This window comes from Anas acuta, chromosome 14 (genome assembly GCF_963932015.1).
Source record: "Anas acuta chromosome 14, bAnaAcu1.1, whole genome shotgun sequence".
Classification (NCBI taxonomy): Eukaryota; Metazoa; Chordata; class Aves; order Anseriformes; family Anatidae; genus Anas; species Anas acuta.
In genome coordinates, this window is record NC_088992.1 from 7,752,472 (window position 1) to 7,779,513 (window position 27,042).

At 41.1% G+C, this 27,042-nt stretch overlaps 1 protein-coding gene across 16 annotated transcripts in view; it reads left to right on the top strand.

The window, feature by feature from the left end:
- Positions 1–27,042, top strand: part of SGCD (sarcoglycan delta) — a 365,120-nt gene that overhangs the window by 321,767 nt on the left and 16,311 nt on the right. For 15 of the 16 annotated variants that reach the window (XM_068698499.1, XM_068698509.1, XM_068698507.1 and 12 more), the window contains one exon: positions 15,681–15,804. In XM_068698499.1, coding sequence (XP_068554600.1) covers positions 15,681–15,804 — 124 coding nt within the window. Of the gene's footprint in view, positions 1–15,680; positions 15,805–17,482; positions 24,132–24,165; positions 26,599–27,042 lie in introns of those variants that run through there. The other variant, XM_068698511.1, reaches the window with a different exon arrangement.

The window sequence follows — 27,042 nt, forward strand, 5'->3', positions numbered from 1 at the left end:
ACTGAGCTCAAGGGCTGGAGTTCCTGCTCCTTGACAGCAAGTGTTCACAGCACAGAAGTCCCAGGCACGACTAGTAGCTTTGTCATCTCCAGCAGCAGAAAGGACTGGAGAATTTGCCTCAGAAGGTCTCATTTGCCAAGCCAAGTGCCTACAGCGTAACCTAGTCCACTGTCTTTGTGGAAAGCAAATATAACAATCCTTTCCACCGTGCCCAGCAGTGTTTATCTTCCAGGTTGACTGCCTGCAGTGACATTAGTGTCCCCAGAGCTTCTGAACTTAATCATTTCCAGTTGATGCTTGCCTGCTTGAAGCAGTCCTGGTCCACCCTCCAGTGTGTTCTTCCTGCCAGTCACTATGGGAACAGCAATCAAAGCTCGTATTTATGGCTCTGTAGATGTCCAAGGTCACAGAGCACAGGTCTAGTGGGAACAATTAAAACAGGCCTGTCCAGTTACATCTCTTGAAGCTTGCCCCACATTATACCTCTAACTAGAGCAGTAAAGTTAAAGCAGCATGACTGTCAGGATGTGACTGCTTTAAAAAAGATATCCTTTAGAGGAGATAAAGATCCTCCATATACCGTCATCTGCGGAACTACACTAGAGTGTAGTCAGTGTCAGTAATGTTGGACAAAACTTGCCCCCAGGTTTCTCTCTGCATCCCTGATGGAGCTGCACCCTGCCAGCCCCCACTGCGCCGTGCAGCCCTGGGCAGGCAGCAGCACGTCCCGATGGTCCTGAGGAGGTGCTCAGCTCCCTGCAGGCTGCAGCAGGGCAGGTCACTTGCTCTGTAGTAGTACAGAAGGAATCTTTAAAGAGAGCTCTGTGGGAATCGTTGTGGCGAGTCGTGAATGTTGAGTACATCCCTTATATGTGTTGGAGAGGGGGACAGGGGGTAACCAGTTCTAAGCACTGCCTTCCCCCTGGAGAAAATATTCCACGAAAGGCATACAGGTGAAGGAATTTGGGAGCTGTGAGAATTCCTCCACAGAGAATCAGCTATGGGGATTTCTGCCAGAGCTGACACTGAAACTGAAGAGAGGAAACACTTCACTTGTGTCTACGTATAAGCTTTGGGAAACTCTCCAAATGCACGCAGTTGGCATCAATCCACAGCAATTCCCTAACCAGTGATGGGCCCCGGTCAGCACTCCAGCTCTGACTGCCAGCACTGTGCCATATGAATAACTGCAGATGTCACAAATTCCTTATCGAAACACAGGAAAGAAAATTCAATTATCACCCTCCCCACTATTTTCTGACCAGCTCCTTCCTTGACTCAGCAATTTAGTATCTGTATTTGTCTGATACAGATATATAGATTTCTCTGAGCTTTATGCAATAGGCTTTGATATTCAGTGTCCAAACAAGTAGTTTTTTCAGCTGACTGGTTTGGAGTGGAAGGTCCAGTGTTGAATGTGGCTCTTCAGCATGGTGCGTGGAGGTGACACACACAAGTCCTCATTTCCTTGGGACTACAACGTGAGGGGTGGATTCACTATTCTGGAGCAGGAATCAACTGCTCCTGGCTGCTGGGAGATGGGGATGTTGCAGGGAATGATAGATTTCAGTGTTCCTGGTGTGAGGGGTGTGATGTGCCAGCCTTTGTGTATAGCATGTTTGTGTCGATGGGAAGCAGGAAATATTTGGAAACTTGTCATAGTGACAGATGGTGATACACCTTTTGCTTGAAAGAATAGAAATGCACCAGCATTTTAAAGAGAAGGGAGGAAGATACCTTGGCTTCTGCCCTCAGTGATGGCTTGGCATTGCCTATATTTGGCAACTGATGCGAATGGAGACTGTGGTAGTAATTTCAGCAGGAAAGCTTCAGCAGAGTGGTGGCCACCCACAGAAGATTGTCCAGATTCCACGTGCACTTGAGGAACCCAAACAGATTTTAAGCTCTTGCTTGGTTTATTTTCCCTCCTTCTGCCTACCAAGGAGGCAATGAGTACATAGTATTAATGTGACCACTGAGAGGTACCATGAGAGTGCAGGCAACTTAGAAAAAAAAAAATCTGTAAAAAAAAAAAAAAAAACAACCACCAGAAACCCTACCTTACAGCTTTGATTGTTGTTTTTGAAGCAGTATAATAACCATGATTATTTTTTTTCTCTTGCATATTTCTTTTTTTTTTTTTTTTTCTTTTTTTTTTCCCTGGCAAAGGAAGAATTAAAGGTCTGGAATCCAATTTGCTTTCCAATGTTATGTTTCCAAGGTAACTCTACTGACTTCTTTTGAAGGCAGTACTTAGGAAGTCAGTGGGGTTACCTCTGTCTACCTGGGGGCATTCCCAGTACATGAAACCATCTGGTGAAGTTCCATGTGGAGGCAGTGGTTTAGGGCCATGCTCTGCAGTGGAGGTGGCAATCTTCTAGGAGAAAGTTTTTTAATGAGTTGGCTTGGGTACTCAGAGCAATCAGCAGTGAAGAGTTGCCTGTATCACTTTGCCGTGTTGAGAAGGGTATATTGCTGCTTCTGGGCTTTGCTGAGCCATCCCCACTGCTGCTACACTGCAATAAACCCAGGGAGCACCAAACGTGCCCACCTGTGGTCACAAAGGCAGTTCATCATGGGGCTGGAAATTGAATTCCAGTGCTTCAATCGGAAAGCCAGTCCTCCTCCCTGCCTGCCTCTCTTTTTAAAAACAAAAAATAGAGTAGAAGGAAATGAAATTCCCACCTAAAAACCTGTTCAAGGAAGTGATTATGCCACTGAGGGGTACTGAGGAAAAGAAAAGAAAAGAAAAGAAAAGAAAAGAAAAGAAAAGAAAAGAAAAGAAAAGAAAAGAAAAGAAAAGAAAAGAAAAGAAAAGAAAAGAAAAGAAAAGAAAAGAAAAGAAAAGAAAAGAAAAGAAAAAGAAAGAAAGAAAGAAAGAAAGAAAGAAAGAAAGAAAGAAAGAAAGAAAGAAAGAAAGAAAGAAAGAAAAAGAAAGAAAGTCATACAAGGAAGGTTACTACAGCAAAAATGCAGACTTGCCCAAAGAAGGAGTGAAGGAACCTCATGGAAGTCAAAAAATGTTGACCATTTTCTCATTTTGCTGTGTTGACCCAAGGAGATGGAGAACAGATTTCTATACCTTAAAACAAAGATCAGCAATCTACAGCATGGGTGCTGCCATAAACAGCCAAGAGCACCTGTGAAGCAGTGTTGCTTTGTAGTTTCCAGTTCCACATGGAGCAGGACAGGAGTGTTGCTTCCCTACATCCCTGCCTTTGTGGTGATCTCCCATGGTGAAATGCCACCACCAGGTTCAGCCTGTCTCTTAGTTACAAATACCATCTAGCATATCTCTCTTGAAAGACTGCCAAACCGTACCTTAAAACGTGTGTTTTACTCGGCAGTGATTATTTGCGAAAGATAAACAGAAAACAGTTTCATTTATAGCTAAAGATAAATGGATGCCTTGAATTTGCAAAACATCCTATTCTCAGAATTAAAGTAGTCCCTTTGGAGACATCTCTGTAGTTTCTTTTACAGAAAGTTGGCTTTTTTTTATTGCTTGATCTCTTTCTCTCTGTGCTTCATTCCTCCCTCCACCCACCCACACAATCCCTTTATTTTCTTCTCTGCAACATTTCCCAACCTATTTTTCCTTTGCATATTTGAAAGCAAGAAATCAGCTGGAAATCTCAAATGGCTGTAAGATTTTCATTCTAGGCTATCAAAGAGCTTGGAAAATAACATATTTGAATATTACCTGTCTTTCCCATTGCCTTGCCAAACTCTCCAGTGCCCAAATGACAACAGTGCCAGTGCGTGGCTTAGAATTAAGAACACACAAGTGTGTTTCTCCTTTCTCAATCTCTCCTCAGCAATCTTGTCCATTCCTTGGCTTTTTCTTGACATTCCCCCAGAGACATTGTGTTCATTTTTCATGTATTTGTATTCTCTGTTGGAAAGTCTTCACAGGAAAATTTCCCTTATTGTCAAAACAGGCTATGAAGCAGTGCTATAATGTAAAGAGGGATGCAGAGGAATCTTAGGTCCATGGTCACTTATGAAAAATTAGCTATCTTTATCAAAGACAAGTTTCAGGTCAGCTAGTTTTGATAGAGGAATGAGCAACTAATTTTGAGGCTATTACATCATAGAATTCATGCCAGGGATAGTGGTTAAATCCTTATCAAGCAGTGGTATCCTGACTTAGCATATTTTGTGATTCCACTTTGCTATCCCAACTAGCAAACAGCAATAAGTATGGTAGAGTTAGGTGAAGTTTAGTGGTCAACAGTGGTATTGGGCCAGTAAAAGGTATTTCTTTTCCATTTAGCCAAGTCTTCTATATCTGTGGATGGTCATAGTTGCCTGTACTAGGAAGGGTGTGAATGCTTGTGATTAAATGCTGCTGCTTTGGGTCTGCCAGGCAGCAGGGCAGGGGCAGGGAATTTCAGCTGCAAACACGAGGAGCGCCTCTATTCACAGAGGAAGTCTGTCAACAAATCATCTGTTGGGGCTGGTGGAGGGTGAAACACCTCCCTAGTTCTGAGCAGGAGCCCAGTACACAAAACAGGATGGAGCCATAGTCTTGTATAGCAATGGGTTGTATTTGAAGAGTTTGGGTCATTCCTGTCTCCTTATGCATGCAGACATCAAATTGTATTGCTGGTGTAAATAGTGACTGTGAAAGAGGCCACAGCTTTGGCATATGCATCCCTTTAGATTTACAAATTATGCATATTTACCATTTTGTGAGGTACACTGGGGACAGCAAATGGTACTTTTTAAGCATAAAAATGAAAAGTAACTGAAAATCTGTTACATGCTCTATATAGCTCTGATCAGAGGGGAAAAAATGACTACAGATTTGTGGTTGACATGCTTCAGAAAAGGTTCAGCAGAGTGTGAAAATTGACATTTAGCAAATAGCAATTCAGCCTTCATTTTTTGTGAAGTTGCTTGAAATAAACTGCAGGTTTAAAACAAAATGTTTGGTCAGTTATATTGGATGTTGCTTGTCTCATTACTGCAGTTAATTAAAAGAGGGGACAAAAAGTCAAAACCAGAGTCAATAAGATTGTTAATAAAGATTTAATTTGGTGGAATCATTATAAATTGACTGTACAATGAATGAATATGCCACAGGAGTATCAGTGTCTGAAGGTCTATAAATGGGTTTTCAGAAATAGCCACCAGGTTGTAGCCAATTTGTCATGCTAAATAAGCTCTTCAAATCCACTTACGGCAGTCTGTACGTGTTTCCAAAGGATATCACCACCAAGTATATGATGCATGCAGACACACCTCTTTTCCAGCAGGTTTTATATTCTACCATTTCAAATCCTTTCTGGTTGTGGTATCTCTGTATTTCTTATTGTAAGTAGTTTACTATTAAGTCCAATCTTTTCAGAAGGAATAGAATAAATCATCAAGGAAGCGAAAAAAAAATAAATCAGCACTGCAGAAAGTGCCATAGGCTGTACCTGTGCACTGACCACATAAGATTTTAATCTACCTGACCCTTTTCCTTTATGTCTGACCAAATGGCAGGTAAAAGTCCCATGGTAGATAGACTACAAAAAGAATTTTAAAATGGAAATCTGGATCAACCTTTCTTCTTTACATAAAACAGTCCCAATGTAGAAGACTGCATGCAAACTGCTGGTGATAATGACTATGATATTTGCATAGCACTGCACCCCTGCCAGTAATCCTATCACTTGAGTACTTGGGTTATCACAAGAGTGATTTTTCTCTGTCAGTGACAGCATGCTTAGTAGGGTTATTTAACACCCAGGAAAAAAAAAAAAATAAAAAAAGATTTTAAAAAATATAAAAAATTTGCATCGTTCAGTCTTCTTCTGAAGTAGGACAGAAGAGCAATCCTTGGAAGGAGCAGAGAGTTAGCCCAAATTGATTCAGTGGTCAATGGCTGCCTGTACTGCACATTAAAGTCACCCCAAAGTATACCTAGGTTAATAAATACTTAATGGGTCAATCTAGCAAGTTTTATCTGACTCAAGTACCATCTTTCCATTGGATTTTCTAATTATACACCAATTCAGGTAGCAGTTGTCCTCCTGCAGCCATGCAGAAGCTAACATAAACTTCATTGCATGCTCCAAGAGCTAATATACCACTTGTGCTCGTTCACATAGACCAGATCCAATTTACTATAATCTTGCAGAGTAATGGGGGTGTCCTGGAGCCAGCATGCCTCCATGCACCCTGCTCTCTAACTGCCCAAGTCATGCTGCATTTTGCCAGCCTTTCATTCTTGGAATCATTAGAGCTCTTTGAAATGCCCTAGCCTGAAAAATAGGGTGGCTTATTGTGTGGCTTATTATTTAAATCAATGTCCTTCTGTCCTTTGGAAATGGAAAAAGTCCATTTAAGCCTCAGCTGTTACCTCCAGGCTACAACACAGCTATCCCTGCCCCCACTCAGGTGTCTCAGGGTTAGTATGAAACTTAGTGGCTCCCCAAATCATCTTTGCGATGTGCTCATCTGCTCCATGTTCCTGATGGCAGCAGTCTGATGATATTAGGTACTAAGCGGTGCCAGTGGCACAGCTGAAGAGCTGCCATGCTCTGTTTCTATTTCTTTATCTTCTCCCTGGCTGGGTGACAGTACATCAAGATAATACCCAATCTTAGCAGCCTCTTCTGTAATTCTGGCTGAAAAGGTTTCTTCCAATTTATGTCGTTTAATTAGAAGCTTTCAACCTGTAATTAGAAACTTACACCAGCCCAACCTTTGTTTCTGAAAAATGCATTTGTGGTTTAGGCAATTATGGTAACATAAAAAGTAATTAATTTTGTCCATGTGTGAAATGAGTGTGCTCATTAATGCACCCGACAGGAGGAGGATTTTATTTTGTTTCAATTTGTTTTATTTTATTGCAGTAAGTTACATAACAAGGTATAGCAGACACGCCGAAGAAGGTGGTTTATGGAGTAGCTGGGGCACGTTTGACTCCTGAGGCTGTCCCTTGGCCATGCTGAGAGCACGGAGAAGCTGTGGGCAGTGGATATGGCACTGCCCAGTTAACACAAACCCCCATGAAGGAATTTCCAGCCTGAAACCATTACTTGACCAGTTTTGACCCAGGCCATGTAACCTTGTGCCAGGAGACATTTGGTGGTGAGAATTTTGTAATCAAAGCAACAACAGCCTCTTAAGTTCCAGCCATGGGCATCAGTGAGAGTGCAATGGTTTAGTTCCCGGCTGTTACTCAACTGCTTGGTGATAATGTCATTCACTGTCCCACTTCTGACTGTGCCAGAAGTGGGGACATCTGTCCCTTGCTTTTCCTCCAGCCAGAGCAGACTTTTTGCTTCTGTATTTCATAGCATCTCCTATGGCTGAATCACAATATACAGGGCTATGTTCCACAGGCTGAATCTTCGCAGTCCCACCTACAACAGCCATGGGTTTATGAGTTACCCCTGTGCTCCCAGCTGATAACACCTCTGCCAAGGAGTGAAAATTGACACCGTGCCTCCAGCATCGGCACCCACCGGGCTGTGCCTGCTCAGGATGCGGCCCCTGGCCCTGCTGCTGCTGCTTCTGGCTGCGGCCAGCCCTGCCTGCGTGGGTTTCCCACCACTTGGCCCTGTAACGGCTCTGGGTGTTTGAGCTTATCAATTAAGGCTGAAAGATTGAGCACGGCAGGATGGAGGTAATCCTGTAGACTGCTCTCTGCTCAGGTCTGTCAGGCACAGTAGGGATTCGGAGCAAGACCAATCTGCTCACAACCCACCAGGTGAGGAGAGTGTTGTTGCAGTCGTCTCTACACTTAGAATAGGAACAATTCATTTTGCATCCCTCATCCCCTTTCCTGCCCACTTAAACACATCATCGTCTTCAACCACATCTGTATTTACTGCACATCATTTTGTACTGTCTCCCAATTTCTATGATAATTTCCTTCCTTGATTTATAAGCAACAGAATTTTTTAATTATCCAGATGATTTTAATTTTCTCAGTCATTCCTCTACTTTGTTAAACATTAATCTCATACTTCTTTCTTTGACACTTTCTAACCTTCACCACTTCCCCATTGCTAGTTCATAATGAAACTAGATCTCAATAGTATTACACGATTTTTTTCTCCCTAGACTAATTTGATATCTTCTGATTGATCTCTCTTTTTGTCCACTAAATATTATATTTGGCTTCTTGTATACCATTTCAGAGATTACTTTAAAAAGAAACACCAACATTTAGGACAACTTTGCATAATTACATCTCCTTCATCTCCTCCAGCAATTCCAGTGTTGCACAGTAGGCAGTCACAAAGATTTTACAATTGTATTTTGATTCATCCATGTTTTTTCTGGTTTTACTGCTTTTTAGTGCTCTGAATAAGCTGCAGCTATATTATAAGTATGCAAAGTGTCCTGGAAGACTACAACAGGGGACTTGCAGTGTTCTTGGAAGAATGTCATGCTCACATTTTTCCTTTTGCTGAGGGATGACATTTTTTCAGAGGGAAATGAAAGCTGCTTCTCTCCCACTTAGTGCTGCCAGCAGTGTGCTCCTGTGAGCTGTACTGTACCTCCAGACTCCTTTGGTTTCTCGTTTCTCTAGACCCACTCAAATCTTTCAATATTAGCTGAGCATCTTTGTAATGGTTTCAAGCTGCTCATATTACTCAATTAGCCTTCCTCCCAGAATCATAAGCTCTGAAAGAGTTTAAAGTATTTCCGTTATATTGTCAGAAGGGTATTATTTCAGCATGGACTCTGTTTAGGAAAAGTTCACTAAACACAATCTTTGCAGCATAAATTTTAAGCACAAGGGCAATTCACATTATTTTCTCAATTTCTTTTCCTTTCTCCTCACTCAGCATTGTACAAAACCTCTTTAGTGTCTGTGTTGTCCAAATGCAGAGCAGCAAGTTGTTGCACCCCTTGCCATTTGAACCAGAGTTATCTCTGGCTCAATTAGAAAAGTGTAATTTCCAATAAAGCATCATTAGACCTCTGCTCCTGTCAGGTCTCTGACAGGTTTAATTGGATTTTCCTTAGGAATTAACCATGGTTTGTGGATGATAGCTGAAAGAATTCTCATTCATTGTCCCCCAGATCATGTTAGGAATTAGATGGGCTAAAAATCAGGCCATAAAAATCTATTTTAGAATATGGCTGCTCTGGAATTGTCACTTAACAGATTTGCAGCATAAACATTGGAAACTGTATTGTGATGCCTGCTGTCAAACTAAGAAGTATTTACAGCTATAGCCAGGATTTACAATTGGGTGCCATGATAATAATATATCCTTGTTTACTTCTGTAATTAATGTTCCTAAAGAAAATACCCTGGAAACCTTTCATAAGCAAGATTTATTTCTGTTGATTGAGACTATAATCAGATGTCCCCATTCAAACAGTAATTGGTGTGCTTCATTAAAGTGTAATTGAAAACAAGATTTATGTCAATGCTAGGGAATAAATAACAGGGATACATATTTTATTATTAGTGATGATACTTCTGTAAGCTCTCAGAGTACTTGCTGCTTTTGTACTATGGCATATGCGACAACATATTTTGTCAAAATTTTGGTATCTTGGTTAGGAATGAGAGAGAGAGAGAGATTGTGCATTTTCTTCTTTTTATTTTAACATTTCATTCTGATGTATCAAGGCCAGCTCCTTTTTTTTTTCTTTTTTCTTTTTTTTCTCTTTTCCTATTTTATCTTAAGCTTGGTGTCATTACCATATTTTAGCTCATTTTGTTCTCATGAAATAGCAGTCTCTTCCAGGAGAAAGGAAGCTTGGGCAAGAAGTGAATTGCTCATGACAGAGCCTTTTGCTCCACGTAAGATTAGAAGACTGCTTGAACTTCAGTTTAGGTTTTGACCAGGTGAGATGCAGATCCGGCCCCGTATTTCTTCTCGCAAACATTTTCTGTTGCACTACAAACCAGAGTTAAGGCAATGAAAAAAAAAAAAAAAAGTTTAAAAGCATTTTGGAAATTTAAATTTAGCATGGTTTCTTTTCAAATCAGTTAGAGCTAATTACCTTCCAATTAATGGGGAGAAAATTATTGTGTTTTCTTCTATAAATAGATATGTGTAAGATAACACAAATAATGGAGTCAGAAGTATAAGTCACAGGGAATAGGTGATCCCATTGATTTTATTGAAACATGGGAGTTAAAACTGAAAACAAATTTCAGCCTGAGATACTGCTTCATTACCAGCAAATTGATGGAGCTCTACATTTACTTGCTAGCATAATTTACCAATTGTATGAGATGTAAGCAGACACAGTGGTAACATTGGCTAATTTTATGCTCAATGTGAAATCTTATAGCTGGTCAGATGGATACCATAAGAAATAATTAGAGTCATTAGAAATAATGGGCTACAGCTGCAGTAATACATGCTCTATTCTCAGTCCAGAGGTTTCTAAGCAAAATTAAATTAGCTCATGTTACCACACTGCTGCATCATATGCTCCTCACCTCCTGAGAGCAAACTTCTCTTTCCATTTCCACACTGCAAGCAAGTTTGTGGCTAATGCAAAAAAATCCCCTGCTGGGGACAAGAACTTCTGAAGCTTGAGGCCATTGCTTGTATTTTACCAGTGAATTACAAGCCCTGTTTGTATCAATGCTGGACCCGAATGAGTATTTTCCCCCTGAACTATTTACATTAAACTTTTTTTTTTTTTTTAAGGAAATGATACCCATTTTATTGGAAGCACAAGAGCAGCCCCTAGCTGCTAGTGTTACTGCACTCACATCCGTAATATCCTCTCTTCTCCCCATATTCCAAAGGTCATTCATAATCGTAAGGCAAGCGATGGATAGTTCTGGAGGGGAGTGAGGAAAGGAGAGGGACAAGAAGGAAATATAATCCATGCTGCTGGAGTGATTAATGTGGCTGTTTATGATGAAGGAAATGAAACCTAGAAATCTGGGCAAGTAATGATCTTTCCAGGAGAGTGAATTTCACTGGAACCGCAATACAAGCTCATATGCTGACCTCCTTTAAATTATTGCTGAAGTTTTCAAAACAAACCAAACCAAAAATTTTGCTCTCCTGCTGACTGTCAGGACCGCAGAACTTCCAGCGATAGCCGGAGAGGGGTTCATTACCAGATGCACACAAGCCATCAACCTCTCTTTACAATCAGAGCTGCTTTGGCGATAGGTTTGAGTAAGAGGGCTTAAGAGGCACATTTAGCACTGTCCATTAAGCATGGTGAGCTGGAGGAAGGCTTCCCCTGCATACATCATCCTGCACATTGCTATGCGGGCCAAGTGTGCTCAGTGGGAGGAACGATATTTTTGATGAAGGCAAGAGCTTAATACTGCAGCTTTGGAAAGATCAGTTACCCATCTGCCAGCCATCTATCTTTGGCTATGGTACTTACCTGGCCTCAGTTATTACAGTATGTAACCGCTTCACAACCACTAATATATTTTTCTTTTCATTCTCCCCGTGGAGTTGGGAAGTGCTATTACCTCTGTTGCAGAACTAAAAAGTGAGATTAAGGGTCAGATTTGTTATGGCATTTAGATGCTCAATGGGATTTTCAAAAGTACCTGATGCCTGGTGTAATAAGATCGTGGATCGTGGGCTTTTTGATAGCTTTGAAAATCCTATTACTTGTGTCTTTTACTTTCCTTTTTTACTTTTACTTTCCTTTTAAAATTTTTGACTTGCATGAAACCCTGGGACCCGTAAGAAAGGTTCCCCTGATGTGGGTTATCACCCAGACAGGAGATTCTTCATCCACCTACCAGGAGGTTGGTGGGTAGGGAGGATGGGAACGCCTTTATGGCAGGGGGAGGAAGCAGAACTTTATCTAAGTTCTGAATTTGTCATGTTTGGAAATCAGTGTAACTCTGTGGATAGCAGTGAACTTACCCTCCTTGCACAGCTCTGGCAGAGAGGTCAGAGGCTGGTCTTCAAGACACTGGAGCAAAAAATAAGCACCACCCATGGTCAATAAAAAGGGCTTATGTGCCAATTGCTGGGATGGAAAATTCAAGAGCAGGAGCAAATAATGAAACAATCTATATTCATGCAGCCACCTTTCCAGCCTACTGCTGTAAGTACAGGCTTACACCTCGCCGGATGTGAATCCTACTGAAAGCTCCAGAGTATCATACTGAAAAACAAATGTTGATTTTGAACAAATTATCTGTTCATCGCTAAATCATTTTCTTTCATTATTAGTCTCCAAATTGGTTCTGCTCTGGAAGACAGAATTAGGTTTAAAAGCAGAGTGTCTCTTAAACACTTGCTTTAAATGAAAGTATTCGGTAAACATTCCTCAAACCCCCTAGAGCATAAACTCCTCAAATGTTTTCTCTGGCTTTGCATAGATTTTTCAGCTCCTGGTTTAAAGACAACTGTCTCAGGGATTCATTCAAGAAATCAGAAAATAATCAAATTAAATCCCTTGCAATCATATGCCCCTCTAATGACAAAGAAAACTTTATTAAGACCTTTCTGTCCTTGCTTACAGGAGCATAAATTGGGACAAAAGTCCTTTGCAAGCAAATGGAGTTACACCGCTGTGAGAGAGAAGAGTCAGGCTCCAAGCCCACAGCATAAGTACAAAACCACTCAGGCTGCAAGCACAAGGTTCTCAGCACTGGAAGAGCTGCACTTTGCTGTTCAAGTACTTGCATTCATTTCCATAGTTTTAAGGTTCTTAAAACCAAAACAAAACAAAAAAAGAAAAAAGGAAGGAAAGGAAAAAAAAAAAAAAAAAAAAAGAAAGAAAGAAAGAAAAAGAAAAAAAGCTCTGGGCTTCAAAATGTTATTTTTAATATTAAAAAGATGGATTTTGGTTAATTCAGCATGTCAGCAAGATTGCAGCTGTCTGATCTAGTGATTTAGGATGATAAGAGTGGGGGGCTCAGCTCAGCTAACTTTAAAAACACATGTGGGTCTGCAGGGTGTTGAATGCTTGTCCCACATCACACCAGGGACTATCAGGAGATGCTTGAGAGGAAAACATGTCTCCAGGGTGTAAGGAGCTGTGTAGGGACTAGAATGTGTCTAAAATTGCATGGGTTTTCATCACTGTTTTTTAAGATTATCCTGCCTGTGGGGTTCTGTTGGGTGGAGGAGGGAGTACAGCTCACTCTCGTTGTTAGACATGAAAAGAGGTTAAAACTTTGGGGTGATGTTATCTAATAAACTCCCAGGCGCTTGTTAGCTTGTTCAAAGCACAAATTTAACTCATTTTGAGGTTACAAGGACTGGAAGGTATGGAAGGAGAAGGTCCCCTCTTGATCCCCCCATCATGGGAAATTATTCTCCTATTTCCCAGCTCCTCACACGCTCCAGCAGAGCACTGGTGGGGGAGTCAGAGGCTGCTCCCGCAAAGGGCAGGGACTCGAGTGCTGCTGCTGCAGATGACTGCATTTGCACTGTGGTGTCTGAGCGCTGTTTTGCACTTACAAGATTTATTTCTCAGTGGGCAGAGAAGCTACAAGATTAACAGATGAACAAATATGTTGAGACAGCCAAGACATCAAAGAAATTGAAGAGCCACTAGGATGCTGGAGAGCTGAAGAGTTGTCTGGCTATGGTTCCTGGGAATTATTTTATCCTTGGATTAGCTCAGCTGTCTCGGGGTTTGGACACATCCTCTGGTGAATTTGGCTACAGTGACTTAAGACATTACTGGCCCCAGACATCTGCTTCTCCTCTGGAGGATCCTGCCTCTGGAGCAGAGGCAGCAGGAGGGAATGTGTGCCTGCATCCCAGCCATGACACCTCGATCCTGGGGGCTCAGTGCAAGCAGAGGGTCCTTAGTTTTCAGAGTAGACACCAGCTTGTGGGCTGTGCTACCAAGGATAAGAGCACACTGTATCCTGGGGTAGAAATTTCCAGTGAAAATGTGGAGCAGACAGCATGTTAGGCCACTGTAATGAAAGCCACCAGAGAGCATGTGCCGGAGCCCTAAGGCTGTGTGCTATGACTATTTTTGCCATAAAGAAATTCTGCAGATTCTGGAAAGGCAGCTATTGCAATTGGGAGGTCAGAGGGAATCACATCTCAGGTAGCACTACGTCATGTCAGTCATTCTTTGCAGGCTTGCAGGCTTTTTTTTTCCTCTATACAATCTGCAATTCAATCAGGAAAAAACAAAACAAAATAAATAAAATAAAATAAAATAAAATAAAATAAAATAAATAAAATAAAATAAAATAAAATAAAATAAAATAAAATAAAATAAATAAAATACCAGCAGTTTTAACCTTAGGCTCCTCATACAGGAAACAGCCAAGGGGTGATACCAGCAGAGGGATCAGAAGAAGGTTTATGTAGGATGTAACTCCCCTGTGGAGAGCAAACAAAAAGCATCTCAGAATAGTTGTGCAGAGGCTGCTAACCATGAGACAGTGCTTGCTCCTTGGGCTATATATCCCTCACTCCTCTGAAATTTAGATTTAGTTGAGTCAGCCAGGAAATTACGGATGAGTTTGGGGTCTTAAGGGAAGGTGTTTGAAACCCAGCAATATGAAGACACCAACAAGAGGGAAAGTCATAACTTGGAAAGTGCCACACAGAGGAAACCGTGCCTCTGCTTTATTGAACTGTTGGCTGCAATAAATACAGCCGAATTCCCTGTCTCCCATAATGTTGTCTCAGTACCAGCAGGAGTCCATTTAAGAATACACTTACTGGCACAAATGATTATATATGAAGAGCAGAGAAACAGCTGAAGTGCTGCTGCAGTAATGCAAGCAAATCCTAAAAGATGCCCAAGAAAGCTGGGTGTTGGATTCTGCCCTTGAATTTTCCTTTGTCACCGTGATCTCTGCTGCCTGACCAAAGCACCCCAAGCAGAGGCTTTTCTGTTCAAGTCTTCCTGCTCACTTCAGCTGGTGAGACCATAGTCTGGATTTTCCGATGGCACAGTAAATAAATTGTGATAAAGTCAACTAGGAGCACATTCCTGGAGAGGGTGAAATGTTTTTTATTATTATTATTTTCAATACAGAAAGTAATAAGAGACTGTTTTATAAAGAAGAGAAGAGACAAGTAGAATACAAGAGCTATGAAGGAATGATTAGCAAGAAAGACTGAACCTTGCACTTCTGGATCTTAAAGCATTAACCTCAATTGCCTGAACTGAAAGGTTTGGCTGTGTTTAGCCAGTGCTGTAATAGGGTTGTCAGATATCTCTGGCATATCCACAGTTAGGAGGGGTCAAAGCACTGCAGAGGGTGCTGGCTGTGAGCACTGTGATGTTAGCGTAGGACTGAGGTCAAAGAATTTGGGGGCGTCTGCATCTTTTTCATCAGTTTTCTTATGTCATTACACTTTCCTATACTTCACATTATAGGGAGTCATGAGAATGAATTTTTTCCTGTTTAAGCAGTGGTTTCAGGAGGAAAAGTGCTTGCACTCTCTGTGTAGCTACACTGCTTTGCTAATATCCCCCATTAGTATTCATTAGTTACAAATGTGAGCTTGTGTATGAGGGAGCTGATCACAGGGGAAGCTTTATTGCACCCTGCATCTCATTCCAGAATTTTTGGCGTAGGAAAGTTGATGTGAATTGTTAGCAGATTGAATTTGTGATGTATTTTACCATGATTTCTTCAATATGATTGCTTTCCACTGACTAAACCAGGCATGGATCTGAACTTCAGTAGGTCCTAAGCTGCCTTGCAATGGGCAGCCAGGCTGTTCAAGCCTGAGGTTAAGCACGCACATTGAACCCAGCAGGCTCTGTAACTCCCTTTTCTGTTGCAGACTGGAATCACCTACACGCGCGTTGGTGATGGAGGCTCCGAAAGGCATTGAGATCAACGCTGAGGCCGGCAGCTTGAAAGCCACGTGCAGGACAGAGCTCAAGCTGGAATCCAAAGATGGAGAGGTAAGCGAAGAGTGTCAAGCCTTATGGCAAAAGCAAACCAAGCCCCCGATCTGCAGTTTTATAAAATTTATAAGATTCACTTAGCAGCTCCATTTGAAACAGTCATTTAAAAGCACTGGTGAAGCAGCCTTCCTAGCTTAGGCTGTGCTAGGAGTGATTGAACATATCATATGCAAACAAGGCTCACTCTATGGAGAAGGCTGATTCATTATTTTTAAAGTGCTTGGATAATAGCATCTGTTGTTCAAGCAAATTTATGCAGCTGTAAAGTACACAGTGCTCCTAAATTCTTTGTTTCCTTGTCACTTTAAAACAAGATTTACTTGGCCAACATAATTAAATCTTTTATCATACATTTTTCTATAAGAAGAGCTTAATTCACCTGTATTGATCTGACAAGCTTTTGTAGCTGATGTTTTCATTTTGGAAAGAAAGGGAATATTAGGAGACAGAGGTTGTTACACTGGGAAGCTTCTAAAGGGAAAGAGAGAATATCTAAAACTGATAACAGAACAAAAGTAAAATAGGTCTTGAATTAAGCCTCTTCTGGTGTCTCACGAATATGTGTGCACACCAGTTCTCATTCCTTCATCCTGCCACAATTGTGGAAGACACTGAAAGGTGGGCATGATGGGGAACACAAGGAGAGCCTTGGCAGGAGGCTTCCCATAAAACACAAACCTGCCACCAGCAGAGCTCCAACATGGCCTGATGTTTTCCTGTCTTCGGTGTGATTCACGGGTTGGGATTCTTACTGCAATTCCTGTCATTTCTAAATGTTGGCATTTTAATATATTCCGAAGCCTGATCAGGGTTTTAAAACAAAACAACAGAACACAAAGCAAAACAAACAAAAACCCCTACCTAATATACTACAATTGAAATCCAAGGCATTTCATGACTGCAAGCAGTTCTCTATGTTTTCAACACTAATTTGCCTTTAAAATGCATATATTGACCTGTCTCTTTCAGGCGATTAGATGATTGGATACTAAAACAGAAGTGGCAATTTTTTCTGTAATTGCAAGATAAGAGCAAATACTGTCAATCACCCTGTAATATCCTGGACTGCAGGTTATCTGACGCTGCCCTTCTCAGTAATATTACAACACTTCCCTGCAGCTGCCACGTGTCTGAGAGCTGCCACATGTTCACTTTTATGTGCTGTTTTGTAAAGAGAAATTTGGGTCTGTTATGGAATTTAAATATTTTTTAATATACATAAGTGTATATACATGTCTACATAAAATATACTTAAAAGTCAGAGCCATGAGCCTGTAAGGAAAGGGGATCACAGTGCCAGAAGTCCCAGCAGAGGAGAGGGGTTATTGTGTGGAGCTGAACTGTATATTCTTCCCCAGGCAATGAGGCATGTTGCTGGGTGCTGCAAGGGTTAACCCAGGCACGGACATGCCAAAGCTATGAAAACAGAGTGGGTAGATTAACAGAAAAAAAAAAAAAATTGAGGTCTTAGGAGGCTCACAGTAAAGGCAGGTAATACACTCACCCAGATTTATATCAGACTTTCCCCAGCTTCACACATTTGCCTGCCAAGTTTCTGTAGCAGCCCAGTTGTCCAAAGGATGCTTCCTTAAACACAAGATCTAAATTAACAGCAGTAACAAAGATTTCACTAATTCTCTCTCTTTTTTCTCTCTCTCTCCTTCTCCGACTTCAGATAACATTGAATTCTGCAAAAATCAAACTACCTAACTTGCCTCAAGGATCTTCCTCTTCTGCAGGGTCCAGGCAAAAAATCTACGAGCTCTGTGTGTGTCCCAATGGGAGGTTATTTCTGTCTCAGGCAGGCTCTAGCTCGACCTGCCAGATAAATACAAGCGTCTGCCTTTGAGAGACAATTTGCAGTGGGGCATTGCAGGCAGCACAAAAGCTAATTCTGGTCTCGCAGATTGCAGCTGCCAACTATTTTTACTAGAACACAGAAAGCCTATCAAAGACTTTTTTTGTGTGCGCGCGCGTGTGTGTGAATATATATATATATAAAATATATATATAAAATTATATATATCCTCTGTGTAAAATGATGTTTCAGTACAAGGAATCCCAGGGTGACCCTGTTACATTTCTGTAGCATTTCTCTTTCCCCCACCAAAATTTACTGGTACGATCTACTGAATTGGACTTGATGCTCCCCTGGACCCTTTTGTAATTACATAGTCTAATGATCACCCCTTGTTTTTGATCATCTTCTAAGAGCAATGGGATTGCTGGCTGGTCAAGACCCTGGAACCAAATGTAGACCCACCAACATACAAAGGGGAGAGTAGCATCTCTGATTATTTTTGCACCATTAAATCAGTGGCATGAGAAAAACAAAATGGCCACATGTGCTGTGCTGGTTGCCTAGAGTGATCCAAGATACCTGCGGTTAAACTACACTCTTTAATTTTCACCTGAAGCATCACTCCCTGTTGGGAGAGATGGATTCTACCTGGCCAGTAGGAAAGTCCTGATCTTCTTGCTGGAGTGAGCGTTTGATGAAAAGATTTGATTCTTGCCTTCACCTGCAGTGGATGCCTTGTGCTATTCAGGTGTGACTCATCAGCTCTAACCTTAACCTAAAGTCATCTCTGTGCTAACAGAACTAGCCTTGTATTTAGTTCTTGAAGGGAAAAAAAGAGGAAAAAAAAAAAAAAAGTGAAGGTTGGACTGAAATAGAAAAGCCTTGAACCTCTTTAGTTAACAGGTGTCCTGGATCACCCTTCGTGCTCTCTATTACCACCTTCAAATTTGAAAAGACCTAATGTACCTTGTGAAGGTAAGATTTAAGATTTGGACATTACCTACCAATACCTACAGAAACAGAGAAAATTGCCTACTCTCTCCATAGAAACATAGAAGTTCCTACAAATTGGATGTATAATATGAATGTTATACCAGAATTTTTGTCATCCTTCTATTCAGGATATGCAGTCCAAGATCACATAAATTTTACAGAGATTGCAAATATCAGAGACGCTGACAATGTAACAGATTATTATTTTTTTCAAGAATCTATAAAGACGGTGACAAATTCAGATTACTGGAAAGCAAAGGCTTTGGATGGTGGTTCATCTGGAATTTGAGTTCAAAAAACTCTGTGGTTGAATCTCTTCATGGGTTCATTTTTCCTTACTGGATAAAACATGCATCTGATCCAGTAACATAATTTCCCGTGTTAAAATTTTGAAAATTACTGAGAAGAGCCCGGATTTTTGAATTCTGACCCATAACTGCATCCATTTTGCATGCAAAAATCCTTGAAAAACAATGAACTAATTGTCACAAAGGTGCTCAATTCACAGTAAATCTCACAAGGACCGTAAGGTTTCTAAGTCACTGAGATGCTATTGAAAATATTACCTTGTATGCAAATATGACAGATCTGTGCCCATCCCTAGTCATATCTAAGCAAAGCTGGTATTCCTCAAGCAATTTTGAAGATAAAATGTAGCTGAAAATAATTTTTAGAAGTAACTTAGCCCTTTCCTTTTTTTTTCTTTCTTTTTTTTTTTTTTTTTACATATTTCCACACATTTTCGTATGGTCTGGAGAGTACCAGGGTTTGATTTATTTATTTATTTTTCTTAAATGATCTATTCTGGCCTAATCCAAAATTGGCTGGATTCAATTGGAAGATTTCTATGAACTTTGGATTAGACGTTGCCTAACAAAGCAACATTCCCATAAAATTTATTCCTGAAAGAGTATTGAGTGATTTACATTTATTTCAGTGATGCTTTCAGATCAACGAATGAATTCAAACTATTTGTTAATGAATGATTCCTGTAATTATTATGTCTTGAGTCAATGTTCGAATGCAAAGGGTCACCCAGGATAACAATTGTATTGGGACACAGGACTATACCATCTCTGTTCAAAGAGGGGAATTGTGCCTATGCCTTAAGTCAATGCACTCAGCAAGGAGAAGCACATCATATTTATCTTGTTACTAAAACTAGTTCATCTGGGGGGAGGGACAGGAGGGTGTCTTGGGATCCGGTTGTGCAACTTAGATGTTAATTAAATGCATTTAGACTGTAGGGGCACCAAGAATGATACCGATTTTTTATTTTATTTTATTTTTAACATATTATATACAGCAAAATACTGTGTACGTTACCTCTGGGACCACAACAGAAGTCCCATTCATAGTCCTACATTTACTGTGGAATTTTTTCCCTGTTTCATTTAATACTGATCATAAACCTTATAGCAAGCATGGCCCAATTCATAAACAAATCCTGCATGCACAAGCACTTGAGTGGTTGTGAAGACAGCTGCTGCAGGAAGAGTATCCTGTACAGAAAACGAGTTGCATTAACTTTCTCTTCCATTGGGGTGTCAGTGCTAGTGAGAAACATGGGGCTGAACACAAGGACTGATCCACCAGGGATGCTGCCTTCTGATCTCCATGCTCTGCTCCCAGGAGTCTGCTGGCTCAGTCCTCATCCCCACACACCATTTAGCTGCTGTGCTGAGCACTGCTTTCCCAGCAATTTTGTTCTGAGTGGTTGGTCTTCTCAGCTGAGCTCTTGGACGAGGTTATCACCTTCTCGTATTAGGAACGCTATGAAACTGCCTGAGGACGTTCAGCCATTTATTTTGGTATGAATATCTATGGGGGAGCTGTTAGGGAACAGCCTTAGACATCCGTGCCATCACTACAAAGTACCATTATCTGCAGAAATCTTCTTGGACATGACTTTAATTATGCCTGTGTAAAGGAGTTCTGGTTACTTAGATATATTTTACAATCGTGTTCCCATCTTAAAGAGCATAACATGATATGCTGTGTTGCTAAAGAGATCGAACCTATATGGAGACTTGAAAACCATCTAAGCCCCACTTGTGTGTTAAGACCACGGTTTGGATGATGATGCCCATTCTTGCCCTGGCCTCATGACTCATCCCCTGTTGTTCAGTGAGTGGCAAACCAGAGCAAACAGGACTGCAGGTCTGAGATCCCAGGGGAAAAAAAGGCACTTTATTTAAGAAGCGGCATGCAAACACATCCAGCTATCTCATGTTTCATAGTTTGTTGGCTGGGGGCAATGGTGGAGTGGCCACCTCACCTGTTCCAAGAGGCAGATGCATGAGTTTCCCTATTCCTCCTGCCTTGCCTGGAGTCCACTCACATTTGCTTTACTTTATGGGTTGGTTTTCCTTGAGTTCATCCATGTTGCAACCTCCCTGCCTGGCATTTTGTACATATGCTCTACCTGCCATTGATAAATGCCAAAAAAAAACAACAATGGTTTGTGTATTTCTTTATGAATTGGGCCTGCAATTTTGTTCAATTGAGCATTTGCTATTAGGGGAGATGTCATTTATCTCAAATCAGAGTTTAGTTTTACCTCTCAACACTAAGGCAAGGCTGGGGTGGATGGTGAATTTGTTTATACCAAGCTCAGTGGAAGAGACCCCAATGACTTCACAGCCTGAGCTACAGCAGGAGCTTGATGGGTGAAAATTCGTGGCACTGATGCCGGTGGAGACACTGCCAGCTATTTCGGTGGCTGTGGAGCTGACCTCTGACTCTGCACTGTGTGCAATCCTGCATTGCAGCTATGTGCATTAAAAACATCGAAATGCTGATCAAGGGACTGTGATACCAACGTCAACATACCTTAGGCAACCAGTTAATGATAAATGCTTTTATGTGTTGTAGTTCTTGATTTTACAGGGCTTTGGGACCTTGTTAAATTTGCTTTAAATGCTACACTGCAGTACACAGTCGGGAAAATGGCTGTCAGTGCTTACTTGTATTCCAGTACCTGAGCCATATGTCATGTATGACACTTCTTTGTAGATGTGGGGAGGGTTAAAGCAAAAAGACTTTGCCGTTAGAAAAAAAAGAGATCCTAATACCAATTGTACAACTGTATCCATTCTCCATGTATTTGGGTTTGGTTTTTTTTGTTGTTGTTTTGTTTTATTTTGTTGTTTTGTTTTGTTTTTACTCTTGTATGAAGAATCTTACCCGGTAGTCAGTGAAATGGGCAGCTTTAGAGTAAAAAGAAATGTCAACACTAAAGGAATTCCTTGAAAGGGGAAAGCCAGTAACTACTTAAATAGGTATAAGGCCTCTCCTAGGTATACATTTTTAGAAAACTAAGCATGTGCAGGAGTGATTTTTATTTGTTTCTCTCAGTCGTGTCTTGTCAAACATCTGTATTTTAAGAGTTATGTTTTTTTTTTTTCCCTCAATTATAAATATCGTATTGCACAAGCAAAGAAGTATAAGGCATGAGCCTAAAAATACCATCTGCAATATGTGGTACAGCAAAATGATGTCAAGAAAACCCTCCCTAGAAATTGTTTCAAGACTAAGGAGCAATTCCTATGGAACTTCTGAAGATGTCCAGTCAGTTTGCATCACACCTGGTTTGCAGTGACAGACGATTTTAAAGGAAATTAACTTTTGTTGTCATAAAATACATGCACGCATGCACATATATATATTCACATGCTCACATACAATTTTCTTTCTATTTGCTCTTATGGCTTTAAGTTTCACATTGCAAAAGACAGTGAGACAAAGACCAAAGACTTACAGAAATTAATCCCTTCTCTGGTTGCCCTCATGCCTGAAATGCATTAACTTTAATGGTGCTTTTTGGAACTGGCCAGGAGAAATACAGGTTTATTGCATAGCTGCATTTGAGAGAATACAGTGGCAGGAAAACTTTAATTTCCTTAACAGGGAGGAAAGGAAATAAAGTGAAGTTCTTTAAATGTATACAGAGAGTAAGGTTACCTGAAAATTGAAACATGCAGAAATAGCCAAAAAAAAAAAAAAAGACATGCTCCCAGGCTAAAAGTATAAATAAACTGAGGAAATATTACTGGCTGTGCACTTTCCTGCACTTGAGCATCAGCCAGTGAGAGATGCTGGTAGGTTTTGGCAGGGGGGCTTTGTGGATTTCTCAAGGGCAGGCAGGCATGGGGCTCTCGGGCTCTGTTTCAGAGAGGACATGAGCAAGAGAAGGATGGCTCCTGTAAAGCCATCTGAATCTTCAGTCTTAAGAATTCTTAATACCCTGCTTGGTGAAGAAGAAGAACTGTGTTGTAATGATTTAATGATTTCATTTTAAAGTGCATGTAGTAAAAATAAGAAAGTTAGGAGCTGTTTTTTTTTTGTGTGCGTGTGTTTTTCTTTTTCTGTGTGTTTTTTGTGCGTTGTTTTTTTTTTTTTGTTTGTTTGTTTGTTTGTTTTGCTTTGTTTTGTTTTTTAACAGCTGACATTTTAAATTTGGAAATGTCATCACCCAGAAATCACCTGAAATCACCTGAGCAGATGCAGGGAGCATTCCTGTCAAGCTCTGGCAATCAAGAGATTGGTGTTTTTCAAATCTGAACACAGCAGCTTCTTTATTCTCATTGCTGTTGTTGCTGAGGAATGCAATCACAGTAACATTTCCGTTTTCCCTGTTTTAAGCTTTCCTGTCAGTTCTGAAATTGCTGTGTAATGTTTTGGTAGCCGGTGTTGTGCCACACACACGGGGCTGTGTTCAGGTGGCTGTGGTCCCCAAATGCCATCTCAGCTTCTCATGCCTCCAAAGACCAAAATCAGCAAGCATCAAGCATGAAGCAGTAGCACTAAGGTGAAATGTAGGCCTTTTGGGTAAATACTCCATGGCAGTTGCGGTGTTTTCACCACTGATGCAGCCAAGTTTATGGCTGTGATTGGAGCAGGGTTAAACACTGATGTGGGGCTGATGAGATTATTCAAGCAGGAGCGGAGTAAATTAAAGAAGGCAGGTAGGAGGGAGAGGGAAGAAATGGCAAGAGACATCACCCTAATCATGGTAATGCAGCAAACTTCTTTGTCTGTTTACACTATTATACTTTAAATTAATAACATCCATTTTACTAAATATGGTAGCAATTATGTTTGATCTTTCCTAGTGCACAGTGGAATTGCTGTCACTGAAAGCACTTACAGCCTGGGCTGGATAAGATTGCTAGGGTGTTGTTTCCGTCCACAATAACCACAATGGCTTGGGGCTTGGATGGAAATTATAGTGAATAGCTTGTATTTAGAAAGCTTTTAAATCTACTGTGGTTGAGAAGCACATGGTTATGCACATACAGCCCTGAGGCTTTATCATTTAAAACTCTCTTGTCCTGCCACTTGAATTGCATTGTGCCCTTGTGAAAAGTGACACGCTTTCTTTATGCAGGAAAACATGGATATTTTAAAGCTGCAGGATTTTTTTCTGAAGTGAACAAGAAAGTATAACCATAGTGTACCACTGAGATTTCCTATCCTAGTCACTTTAAACTAGAGATGTGAGTCCCTTAAAAATTAATTTGCTACAAGTGTAATTGTAGGAAAAACTACAGGAAAAACTGCAGGAAAGTCAGCTCTGGTGTCACTTCCAGGAAATGTCTCACCTTATTACAGCTCGACGTCTGTGGTGGCTGAGATCTCCTGCCACTGGTAAATCAGTAGCAGTGGGCTGCCTGGTCAGATGAAGCCACATTTCCTTTGGGGCCACTCATCTCCATGGACAGGGTGAGTTTTGTTAGCTTTTAACCAGTACTTAAAAGTAGGAAGGATGTGTTCACTGTGACGCAATATGTAGTTTGTCAAATCTTTCCGCCTGCAAGAGAAAATGTCAGAAGGAAAAATTTGTGCAGAAGTATTGCATTTACATTGTTTCCTGCTCTCAAATGCTTTAGATAAAAACCTGCAGCCTTAGTAAAAATGTCTTTTTTTTTTTTTCCAAGATTAAAAGGACATGTTGGAGCCTTTCATCAGGTCCATCCCAAATAGAAAGTCTCACTATTTCTAACACTTTCACTATGACAGGAATAGGCCCATTGCAATGCATAGGTCATGTGCATCTTTGCATGTAGCAAGAATTTAGAATTGCATTGTTCTTTCACATTTTTGCCCCATACTAAAGGCTTAACCACTGATAGGAAATAAAGCTTTCTGAAGCCTGCCTACAGCTAAATGCGTTATCTCTTTCTAAAGCAATGTAGTTTCTTTGTTCTTTTAAAGATTTCCTCATAACGGAGTCCTTGAAACATCTTGAGGCAGGCTTACGCTGGAGAGCAGAAGAATAATTATTTGTGGGTGGTTCTATTTTTACCGAAGGCTGGATTATAGTTGAAAAAATGTTGCTGTTAGAGTTTCTCCCACACTTACTTAGCTGCAAACACCACCACCCCCAACACTACAGCGAGATTTCTCCCAGGATAGCCGCCTGCAGAGCAGGGAGTTAGCTGCTCCACTAAGCAAGAGCCTGCTAATTTTGTCTTCATTTGGGTCCTCCTCTGGGTTTGCGCACTCACTACCAATGCTATTTTTGATGTAGCAGCTAATGAAACACTTTGGCAATGCTAATGATTTTACAGATGGATGTGTACATGCAGTCTAAGTGGTATAAATTATGGTGGTGGTTATTGGTTGCTGTTTTAACAAGGCCTTGATCACCTTGAAGGCATCCAGGGGATGCCCCTGGTACGCTGCCTGCCCTTGGGCAGCCTGTGAGGTGGGGAGGCTGAGGGCTGGCCTTGCCCTTTCTCATTGATCTCCGTCCCATTGCCAGGTCCTCTGCACTAGAAACAGCAGCAAGGAACGGTGCCTGCCTTGCAAGGCTGGGCTGGAGCAGTGCAGAAGCTTTCACAGGACAGGCTCTTGACTCTGTAGCTGGTGTAAATCAGGATGGGGCTCTGCATAACTCACAGGTAACCTATACTGAGGGTTTCCCCCTGAAGATTTGAGTACCCTGTCTAAACCACCACGATCCATGCTCAGCCAGGTAATTTCATGAGCAGTACGTGCAGCAGGAGGTCTCGCCAGGGCTCTGAGGCTCTGCTGCTCCCATGGTCGGGGCTACACTGTGTGTGGAGTGGCTTCCGCAGAGCATACACTGCAGGAGGAATTTGCTTTCTTGTCCCCTCCTGTGGGTTTTCAGAGAGAGTACAGAAGTTAGGAGTAACAAATCCTGCCCTTGCTCAGCAGAGTGAGAGCATGCCAGAAGCCTCATAAAGAGCAGATCTGAGCAATTATCACACCCGGTGTTTATCAAAGAAGGGCTTGGTTGATAGCACTCACACCCGGATTTCTCCCTAGATCAGAGCTTTTCCTGAGCCATGAGCCAGATCTCGATCTGGATCTGCACTGTGCAGTACTCTGGGTGCAGGGAAGGGATTGACCTGCTGGATCTGACTCAGATCCGTTTGATTTTTTATTTTAATTTATTTTAGTTTTTGCCCACCCCTTATCGAATTAGTTTCCTTGTGCACGAATGCCGATAGAGTTGCTGATATTAACCCAACACATGCTCCGCGTAATTAGACCCAACAGCAGAACAACATTCAGTGTGAGTTGAAGCAAGTCCCCACTCATCTACAACAGTAGCATAAAGGCATGACCCATATGCTATGGCAGTTTTCATCTGTGATGGTTAAAATACCTTGTCTGACCTCTACTCTGATATCAACCACCAATGACCTTGATATTGTAAACAGGACGAAATGAATTTAAAGTCTTATCATAGTTCTCATTAAGAAATTCAGATTTGTTTGGCTTTTTTCTTTTTAATTTATGTATGTGTGTGGTTGTGTGGGAAAATATAAAGCTTTTTTGTATCAAATAACATCAATCCTTGCACACTCTATGCAAAATTTTGTAAGCATTGCAATAATGCTATGAATTACACAAGGAACTATTTTAACTTTATTACACTTTCTGTATAAAAAAAAATTTGTATTTAAATGATTTCAACTGCAATCTTGTAAAATATATTAATAAAATAATGATTGTTAAGAAGGAAAGAGATGTTGAGTTTTTTTGTTTCTATGAGCTTGACAAATACGATTTAGACCTCAAACACTCATTTGTCTGTAGGGTACGGTTAGGATGTGTTTGTAAGATATGTCTGTATTATCTGCATGTATCTGTGTGTCCATAGGATGTGCCAGACTGCTTCATATGAGTGATCTGTTTCACAGCATCAAGTCACTGGATATATTCACACCAAAACATGCCGTAGAGGAAGAAATGATGGGGAAAGTTGAGTTACTGTCTTGCTTATTTACAGTTTGGTTGAGCTTTGCCCTTGTTGTACAGTAGGAGTGTCTCAGCCAAGCAGTGCTGTGGGCACTGAGATCCTGCCTGAGCACCACAAACCTCTCAGCGAGGATCATTTCTTGGTGGAACTGGTGCTGCTCGTGCTCCAAACCAGCAGCACCTTGGGGTTTCCACAGGCTAGGGGGGAC